This window comes from Arachis hypogaea, chromosome 16 (genome assembly GCF_003086295.3).
Source record: "Arachis hypogaea cultivar Tifrunner chromosome 16, arahy.Tifrunner.gnm2.J5K5, whole genome shotgun sequence".
Taxonomy (NCBI): Eukaryota; Viridiplantae; Streptophyta; class Magnoliopsida; order Fabales; family Fabaceae; genus Arachis; species Arachis hypogaea.
In genome coordinates, this window is record NC_092051.1 from 15,156,275 (window position 1) to 15,166,751 (window position 10,477).

The 10,477-nt window shown below is 37.2% G+C and overlaps 2 protein-coding genes across 4 annotated transcripts; one reads left to right on the forward strand and one right to left on the reverse strand.

Moving 5' to 3' along the window:
- The first annotated feature begins 187 nt into the window (after positions 1-187).
- LOC112757987 (probable L-cysteine desulfhydrase, chloroplastic) lies at positions 188-5,639 on the forward strand. Of its 2 annotated transcripts, XR_011873935.1 has the most exons (3): positions 188-2,090; positions 3,344-3,781; positions 4,375-5,639. XR_011873935.1 is itself a non-coding variant. In XM_025806538.3 (2 exons), exon 1 carries the CDS (start codon positions 713-715, stop codon positions 2,084-2,086), a length of 1,374 nt encoding a protein of 457 aa, XP_025662323.1. In that variant the 5' UTR covers positions 188-712; the 3' UTR covers positions 2,087-2,090; positions 3,344-5,639. The 2 variants fall into 2 exon arrangements, 1 of the variants encoding a protein (XP_025662323.1); XM_025806538.3 differs by having other exon boundaries at positions 3,344-5,639.
- Positions 5,640-5,809: 170 nt separating this feature from the next.
- LOC112756735 (uncharacterized) lies at positions 5,810-9,215 on the reverse strand. Of its 2 annotated transcripts, XM_029293602.2 has the most exons (3): positions 7,180-9,198; positions 6,665-7,038; positions 5,810-6,382 (listed from the first exon to the last, which is right to left on the reverse strand). In XM_029293602.2, the coding sequence occupies exons 1-2, from the start codon at positions 9,029-9,031 to the stop codon at positions 6,842-6,844; spliced, it is 2,049 nt and encodes a 682-aa protein (XP_029149435.1). In that variant the 5' UTR covers positions 9,032-9,198; the 3' UTR covers positions 5,810-6,382; positions 6,665-6,841. The 2 variants fall into 2 exon arrangements, with proteins under 2 accessions (XP_029149435.1, XP_025661143.1); XM_025805358.3 differs by having other exon boundaries at positions 6,665-9,215.
- Positions 9,216-10,477: the final 1,262 nt, after the last annotated feature.

The window sequence follows — 10,477 nt, forward strand, 5'->3', positions numbered from 1 at the left end:
GTTTTTGTTTTTATTTTTTAGATTATTTAAATTTTAAAACGGTAAAATTAAATGATTAATCTAAAAGGGTAATTTTTGTCTAATATATAAAAAAGGGTATTTAAGTTTTTTTTTTTTTTAAATTAAATAAAAAAATCATTTTTATTTTTATTAAGTTATAAGAATATTTTAATAAAATTAGTGATATGATATATAATTTTAAAAAAAAAATCTGATGCTGACATGAAAAATAAATTTCAAAAGTGTTCGAAAGTCTACGTTCATTTGAGTATCTAATCTAATAATGATAAAACAAATGAATGCATAGTTTTTAGCATGTAACCAAAGTGTTGTGTTGATGCATGCATTTAGGCGTAGTAAGTGTTCCAGATGAACTCAACATAGCTGCCGTGTTGATGTTGAAGTAATTTTGCGAGTTGAGTTCCACACTTCCACGTAGATGATCACATTTCCTACGCATAACGCATGGCATAGCTCGAGCTTGCAATTGGAATGATCAGAAACAAGAACAAGCAACAGTCGACACACGCGCGATGTCACGTGAGTCAGGACCCGCCAAAATTATTAATGGAGAAACAATAATAAAAGAAGAATAATAACTGGGTAATCTCTGACTCATCACGTTCTTCTCTAATATCTTTCTTCACGCATATGGTGGTGTTCCTATTCTACTGTCACTTCTCATCTCCAAAACCCTACCCTCTCTCCACCAATGGATTCTCCCACCACCAACAATCACAACCACATCCACACTCACCACCTCAACGGCGCCTCCACCATTTCCCAACCATCCAAGAAGCCTAAGCTCTTATCATCATCCTTCATCACTCCCGCCGAGATTCACGAGGAATTCTCCCACCACGACCCCTCCGTCGCCCGCATCAACAACGGCAGCTTCGGCTGCTGTCCCGCCTCCGTCATCGCCGCCCAGCACCGCTCCCAGCTCCACTACCTCCGCCAGCCCGACAACTTCTACTTCAACGAACTCAAGAAAGGGATCCTCCAATCCCGCACCATTATCAAGGACCTCGTCAACGCCAAACACGTCGATGAGATCTCCATCGTCGACAACGCCACCACCGCCGCCGCCATCGTCCTCCAGCACACCGCTTGGTCCTTCCACGAAGGAACCTTCCAGAAGGGCGACGTTGTCCTCATGCTCCATTACGCTTACGGCGCCGTCAAAAAGTCCATGGAGGCCTACGTCACCCGCGCCGGAGGCCACGTCATCGAGGTACCCCTCCCTTTCCCCGTCGCTTCCAACGAAGAAATCGTTAGAGAGTTTAGAAAAGCATTGGAGAGAGGAAAGAGTGAGGGAAAGAGGATCAGGTTAGCCGTTATAGATCACGTTACTTCGATGCCGTGTGTGGTGATTCCGGTGAAGGAATTGGTTCAGATTTGTAGGGAGGAAGGGGTTGAAAAGGTTTTTATTGATGCTGCACATTCAATTGGGTGTGTTGATGTTGATATGGAAGAGATTGGTGCTGATTTTTATACCAGCAATTTGCATAAGTGGTTCTTTTGCCCTCCTTCCATTGCGTTTTTGTATACAAGGAAAATCCCTAAGGGGGGTTCTGAATTGCACCACCCTGTGGTGTCTCATGAATACGGCAATGGCTTGGCTGTGGAGAGTGCTTGGATTGGGACCAGGGACTATAGTGCCCAATTGGTGGTTCCTGCTGCTTTGGAATTCGTGAATCGGTTCCAAGGGGGAATCGAAGGGATCAAGAAGAGGAACCATGATGCTGTTGTGGAGATGGGGGAAATGCTTGCCCAATCATGGGGGACGCACCTTGGGAGTCCTCCGGATATGTGCGGTAGCATGATCATGGTGGGTTTGCCTACTTCTTTGGGGATTGCTTGTGATGATGATGCTCTTGGGTTAAGGGTGCATTTAAGGGAACAGTTTGGGGTTGAAGTCCCTATATACTATCGGCCGCCGAGAGATGGCGAAGTCGGGTGTGTAACTGGATATGCCCGGATTTCTCATCAAGTCTACAACAAAGTTGATGACTATCACAAGTTCAGGGATGCAGTTAACCAACTTGTCAATAATGGTTTTACCTGTGCTCTCCTTTCAGGCTAAAGAGGTGTGCTCCTCTGCTTTGCTTTAAACAATACATTCATTTTTTGTTAATAAATGGTTGCAAATTTTGAAGTTGCATTGGATGTATAATTCTGATGCTGCTGGCTCATTTAGCAGATGATGAAATCCGCTGAGTCTAACGGTTTTTGAATCACTAATGTTTAATTTTGACAGCATTGCAGCATCAAAGCTGAGCTCATGCTTCCTTATAGTTTATATGTTTGAACGCTGCCTGTTAAGCATTAGAGACATCATAGATTTACATTATTTTCTAGAGAAATGTTAGGGGACCATCAGAATTTATTGTTTTTGGCTATCATTTAGCTATCAACTCAATGCCTTTCGTCTAGTTCTTTTAGTCTAGTAATCAAACAACATGTTTTATCCCATACTTTTAAACATTGATAGCTAACTGATGACCCTCTAGCATTCCTCTATTTTTTATCCAGTAATAGGAAATTAACGGCAGTTACTAATTTCTCTCATTAGCCATTGTGTAGGTAGATTATTAAATTTGAATACCTTATGAATCTAATCGTGTTACCAAATTTCACTGATGTTTTTCTATGTCAGTCTTCAAAAATGCCATAGATTAACCCTATTTCCTCCCTCTCAAAGTAAAGGAGACAAATTTTGTGTATATATTTAATTTGTAGGGCAACAATCAAACGATTGATCTTTCATTTTCAGAATTTTTCATTATATATATGGTTGTTCGGATTGAATATTGAGAATTTACTCTGCAGAATGATTAAATTTACCATAGATAATTTCTGCTGTGTACTTATCTATTGAAACCAGTTCTTAAACAGGAATGCTTGTCTTGGGGAAGCATTACTGAAAAGAGCTACTATTCTATGTTTTTAACTTTTCTTGTGTATAATTAAAGAAAATACCAAGAAGTTCAATTATGACACTGCTGACACACTATATAGAGGAGATTTTAATAAAGAGAGCAGATTCATTTAAAACTGTCTGGAAAAGTTCATGCAATTTATTATGTTTATCTGCATACAACATTTGTCATTCAGATGGGGTTTGTTTGCAAGTTTTTATTTTCAAGGGAAAGGAATGGAAGGTAATGGTTTAGGGTCTAAATCTTATAGATCATTTGATTCTTCAAACCTTCACTTCCTTCCTTTTCACCCGAAAATCATAATACATTCATAACTACTTACATACATACCATTAGGGTTTAGGGGATTTGTTATGATTCTACTTGTTTCTTATTTAGAGCAATATGCTGCTTATTTGCAGTTAGTAAAAGCTTCAAAGTAGTTTTATGACGAATAAAACTGGATGGTTCTGCGGCTGCTCACGAGCTGGATTTGTTGTAATGGTTTCGGTACCATGAACTCCAGGTTGTGTAGAGAAACTGCAGAAAATGTTCATCTTTGCTTTGCTGCATCGTTCCCTGGGGATTAACTTCAATGTTGATGAGGTCATGTATTGATCATTGTAAATATAATCCTGATTCTCAGATGGTTTGATGCTTTTGACCTTCACTATGCCAATTGAAGTTTTAAGTTTAGCTCAATGCCAATTTTTCCACTGTATATCTACCATGCCATGTTCATTTCTCCACCATTGATGAAGCTGTGGGGATTTGATCGTAGGTCATGTTGATCCTAATTTCCTAATCCTTTCACTACAATTGCACCACCATATGCAAATAACAGCAAAGCTAAATTTGACGTAAGTTGCCTGGCCTGATTTATGCTTTACTTATTTTAAATATATACATTAATTATAAAACTAATAATATTCAATTTAGTAATTTCGGTACACATTGATTTCTTTTAAAATTTTATTTTATTGATAAAATTGCTCTCTTTGTTTATTATTTCTCAAGATTGTCTCTCCTCCTCAATGATAAGGTTATGGTTAAGAAAATAAATTGATTAATGTTAGTATTATTCGAGTAATTATTTATGGACAAAATTCTCTATACAAATTACATTTTTTATGGAATACTCGTTAATAAAACTTTAATTTTTAAAAATGATTTTTTTTTCACAATATAATATACTAAAATTGAAAGTTTTTGCTGGGTTTCCTAACAAGGTTATTTCAATTGAAAAATTTTCTATTTTTGAATAAATGTACTATACATGAATAGAAAATTAGAAAATTTCAAATTTCTTTTAACTTTCCAATAAATACCTTTTATTATTAAAGCTATTAATAAATTCTAGCAAAAATCTCGTTCTAAAAAGTATTCTTGAAATTAATAGTAGTAGTAATATTTTTGAAAATTTCCTTGATTGATGATTCCAAATATGCTGAAGAGATTTGACCCATGGCCCAATGGCGTAACAACCGGATCAAACAAAACAGACCAAGTGGTGAGTAGTGGAGAAGGAGAGGGAGAGAGAGAATCACTAGTGACTAGTGAGCGAGTGAGGGAGAGAGAGATCCTTTGGAAACCGCCAGAGTCCCATACACCACACCACAGTCCACACTCACTTCAAGCACCTCCTTCTTCCCCCCTTTTCTCTCTGAATTGGTTAATTCCTTTCTGTAAAACCCTAACCCTAAAATCACAATTCACTCACTCTCTCTGGACATGTACCTCCACGCGCCGGCCACGCCCTCCACCTGCACCAACTGCGGCGTCACCAGCCGTTGGTTCTTCCACTACGTCCACCTCCGCAACACCGAGCGCCACCTCTGCACCTCCTGCGTCCTCCGCCTCCACCCCTCTTCCTTCTGCCCTTCCTGCTTCGAGTTCTTCGACCACCCTCTCTCCACCTCCTCTGCCGCCCCTAACCGCTTCCTCTCCTGCGTCAAGTGCTCCTCCCTCACCCACGTCCGCTGCCTCCCCTCCCCTCCCCCATCCGCCTCCACCTTCCTCTGCCCTCCATGCTCCACTCCCTCCCCTTCTTCCTACTCTTTCTTCCAAGTTGACCATTCTGCCCCTCCTCACAATCTTGATACCAAACTTGCTTCCGTCCTCCTCTGCGCCTCCAAGATCGCCAGCTCCTCCCTCAACCGTTACCACTCTTTCGCCCGCGTCAAGGCCGATCGCTCCGTCCGTGAGTCCGCCGCCGCCAGGAAGAAGGCCAAGGACGCCCTCGATCACCTCTCCGCCGTCGAAAACGCCAAGCGGGCCGCCACCGCCGGGGTTTCTGGGTCGAGGAATCTCGGGATTCACAAGGTTACGAACCCTGTGAGTGTGAATGCGAATGGTAATGGGTTATCTGATAACAAGAATGGTTTCGGAGGTAACAATGGGATCGCAACCGCAACTGGAACGAGTGAGGATGTGAAATTGGAGCGTGTACAGAGCAATAACGGTGGTAGATAATTGATTGATTCATGGTGTTGGCTTTGGCTAAACCTAATTGGGTTGAGTTCCATTTGTTAATTAATGAATCAATTGAATATTGAGATGAATTCTGCTAGTTTTTTAACCCAAAATTGGTTATTTTTAGCTGACTATTTTGTAGTTAGAATCTGGATTTTGATCATGTGACAAGTGGGAACATAATTGACTTTGTGTAAAGTTTTCATTCCATGCTTTTGTGATTATGTAATTCTATTGATTTGGAAATTGCCCTTCTGTAATTATGCTATGCTCATTTTCTGATATTTAACATTCTACTCTATTCTTTCGTTCTTCAGAATATATAGTTTTTCTAATTTGTTCTGTTTGATTTTACTAAAAGGAAGCTGGTGAGTTTGTATGATCCTATTTTGCAGCAAATGACAACAAATGAGTAATAAAAAAGAATGCATCTGAGTGGATATACCTTTTCATAAATAAAGAAAATAACTTAGTAGACTTTGTGCACATGACAGGCACAAGGCTACAAACTTTTCTTTTGCCCTCTTAAAAATTGAATCAAAAGAATGTCGAGCGATTACAATGGTTTTTCAACTGAACCACAGTATCAGAGTCTCTCCCTTGTACCACTTCTCACTTTTAAGCGCGTGCTAGGAGTATTTCTGGTCAAAAACAAAGAATGCAACATTTGTTGAAGGTATTATTAACGCTGGTAGCAAACATCGTTCCTCTCCGTGCATATAGTTTTCATCCCACACTTAATTTTATCACACAGTCAACGGGATCATGTCCCTGCATGCTTTGGATTCCTATGAACTGTCCGAAGCATCTAAGCCGCAGGTCTTTTTGGCTTCTCTGTTCATTTCCTTCTCCGAAAATGAGAAATATAGACTGGAGCAAAAGTTGCAGCAGTATGCCAAAATACAGTGTCAGAAACCATGACAAGTCATCCTCCATTATAGCAGCAGTTAATAGTTTTGTCAACCAAGATCAGTGGGATTTGTAGGCTTCTGCAATCAACAAAATAAGAAAACCTCAATTCACAAAACCTGTGTGTATCTACATTAACAAAAACAAAGAATCTAAAGTCTTATCCCTCTTTGCAGCAAATACATAATATAGAATAACCGAAGTTTAAAGTTGTCTCTAAGATCCGTTTTATTTCACCCCATTATAAGTAAGATAGATGCTTGCACCCAAAACATGGTGTCTATAATGTAAAAAATGGTAAAATGTCCTGTAATTTTAGTTTTATCCAGGTTACATGAGTCATTTGATAATGTAAGTCTTACCAAGCATGGCAAATAGATTTGAATGAAGCTGACATCTGAACAGCAGCATCTCTGATTTTAAAATTGTCTTGGCGCTGCAACTCTAGTTGCAGAATACCGAATAGACGACTCTTAATGCATAGCAGCACCAATTATGGAACTAGCATGAAAACTCTCGGTACATGGAATGCTGGTGTTTCATGTCTCTCCAAGCCCTTCTGCAAGTATATTGCTAACAGTATCTTGAGCGGCAGAATTATCAATCGATAATATATCCTGACTCCTCGTTTCTCTAGCATCAGATCCGATCAACAATTTATGAGTGGTAGCATCAGGAAGCCAACCCTTTTCTAACATTAGGTCCAGTAACCTCCGTGCCTCATGTTTCTTACCCTCTTTCCACAGGCCGGTTATCAATAAGCCAAACATTGCCGAATTCAAAATGTCAGATTCGGAAAGAAGCTTATCAATAGCACTGGATATCATACATAACTGGGAATGATTGGCTATGAATGACAGCTGATCAAATAGTTTACCTGGATCAGGTACTATGCCTTCATTTATCATCATATTGAAAAACAACACGCATTTCTTCACTTGATTCTGTTTACTCATGGTATGAATGAGGATGCAATATGTTTCTGCATCAAGATTGCAGCCCGCTACTAACATTTGTGAAAGGACCACCAACAGGTCTTTTGCCTTCCCGGATTTAGACAACTCACGCATGATTGTAGTGTGCGCGTCAATACAGCAAGATGTACCACAGCAAGAAGCCAACTGCCACAGATTTATAGCTTTATTGACCTGGCATTCATCACATAAACATTTTATCAACTTACAGTAGGACGAAGGATGAAGAGAGCATCTGTTCAAGGCCATGTGGTAGAAAACTTCAACAGCCGCTTCAGAATTTTTTATGTCACAGAGGCCTGCAAGTAGTTCAGAATAAGATGTACTATCCAAAAGCCAGCATTTGGCACGAGTTCGACGAAAAAGTCCAAATGCATCTTCATACTTGCCCACTCTGCAGTAGCCAAGTATAAGAGCAGAATATGTTTCGACATCAAGATGAACTCGTAACTTCAACATTTTTCCAAGAAGTTCAATTGCCTTCCCGATGTTTTCCTTTTCACAAAGGCATCTAACGAGGATGCTCCAAGAATGACAATCAGCTATATTCCTCTCAAACATTGAATCAAGCAGGAAATATGCATCCAGAATATTACCGGCATTGCAGCAACCTTCAAGCAATGCATTGTAAGGAGCAGTTTCGAGGACTTGTTTATCTTCTAAAAACATTATAGCCTCACTTACTTTTCCCAACTCACAAAAGCAATTAACCAGATCAACAAAATCATCATCACTGGGTGAGATATCACTTTCTATCATACCATTTATAAGGCATATAGCAGAATCTAAATGGAGATTTCTGCACAAACACCTCACCAGATCCCCATAAATTAATGAATCTGGCTTAACATCAGAAGCTTTCATCATTTCAAATAACCTTACTCCCATCTCTACTTTATTTTCATTGCACAAAAGAGGTATGGAAAAGGAATAGAAACTCATATCAAGCTGATATTTTTGTTCAAAGATTTCCCCCATAACAGAAATAGCCTCATCCACTCGATTTTTCGCAACTAGGCCCTTCACAAGAATTTCAAACGTCTTACTATTTGGACAACATCCTTTATTCCCCATCCTCCTAAATTGATTCAAGGCCAATTCAACCTGATTATTCATGAACAGTGCCTCCAACAAATAATTCAAAGTATGTACCGTTGGTAGGATTCCTGTCTTCACCAACTCCTTATAAACAAACAAGGCATTTTGAAAATCTCCACTTTCTTCCACTAGGGCTCCCAGCAAAACATTGAAAACTTCTACTGGGGGCTTATATACACCCGAATTCTTCAAGTTCCTAAACACTTCCATAGCTTCATTAATCCTATGATGTTTCACAAAGGTATGAATCAATGCTAGAAGAGCTTCTTCCGCATCAGGGCACCAATCCTTTAGCATGCTTTGACATAAAGCCCCCATCTTTTGAACATTCCCAGCCATACCCAATTTCCAAATGATCCCAAAATATGTATGGGAACTGTGGCGGAACCTCTTCTGCGTAGAAGCCCATTTGAATGTCTTCACCGCAGAATCCAAATCACTAGTACGGTTCAAAACCCGGATCAAGTTATCGGGCATAAGTTTATTCCTCAAAAAGTTAATATTTTGATGAAACTCAGATGAATCATTGGAGGTTGCAATGCTTTCGGTAAGATCTTCAACATGACGGGGGCATGAGGTTGAAGAAATCGAAGCACTTCGAGAAACCCATCTGAGGATTCGAGTTGAATATGCTAAAGATTGGAGCTTTAGTGCCATAGAGCAAATAATGAATTCCCCAATTTATGTACAGAAAGAAGAACAGAGAAAGATTAAAACATCGGCCTGAAATCTGACCTGAGACTGAGAAGCACCTACCAGTTTTGAACAAACGCCATGGAGTTCCGAGTTTCGACCGTCTCATTCAAGTTTTGCCTTTTTTTTTTTTTCTTAAAAGAGATGTAATTAAGGGGCTTTTTGGGCATTTAAGTTTAAAGTTTGGGAAGAGTTTCAGGTGTCGAGAATACTGGTGTTCTAGTTGTTTTAATCGTTGATCTAAATTATAAAAAATATATAATATATATTAATTAAAATTAACGGTTAAAACAACTAAAATACCAGTCTCCGTACACTTAAAATTTTTCCTAAAATTTGTATATATTCTTTGGAGTTCTTTTTTGTTTCATAGAGAATTAAGTTTAAATGGCTGGGCTCCTTACTTTGATTTATAACTTCAGTTTACTTGAATAATTATTGGAGATCAGATTTATAGGTATGCAGACCCCCAAAAAAATTGTAGATATTTTTAGATGTACGTGAGTTTTATTTATCAATTCTTATAAAAAATATCAAAATTTTTTAAATATTTTTATAAAAACAAATAGACAAGAATCATGAACATTTAAAAATATCCACATATCAGCCACCAAAAAAAATCCACAGATTATAATGTTGGTCTAAAAAATTAGTTTTTAATTTTTATCATAATATTTTTTATATAATTATATGTATTTATCACTCTCATCCAAATAGAATCAAAAATAAATTTTTTATTTTTTTAATTATTTGATAAAATATAATCTTTTATCTTATATTTTTTAAATAACAAAAAATATAAAAAAATATTAAATAACAAAAAAACATATTTTACCAAATATTTAAAAAAAATTAAAAAAATTAATTCCATATCAATACAAATTCATTTATATATTTTTTTATTATTTTGTAATTATATTTTATTTATATATTTTTATTTATATTATATTTTCACCAAATATTCTTTCTTTTTTTTTCTTTTTTTTTTTTTTGCTGATCATGGTCAAAGAAGCGGGACTAATTCCGGAAAAGAAAAAATAGAGAGACTTCCGGCAGTTCCCTAACCCGTACGCTTAAAATAATTCGAGAATGTCGTGAAAATTTTCTTTACAAAAAAAATGAGGAAGGTTTTTAGTCATTTAAACAAGTGTAATTATCTGTACATCACATGTGATAAAATTAAAATTATAATTTTAAATTATTTTATTAAAATTAATTTAAATTATAATAATTTAATTAATAAAAAAAATAATGAGTTATACACTTAATTTAATATTAATTGTATTAACTTTAAAATAGTTATTAACCAATTTTAATAATTTATTTTTTTAATAAATTAGACATATATACTAGATGTAATCATAAATAAAGATAAGATATAAAGTAATATGTTGATAATACTAATATTTT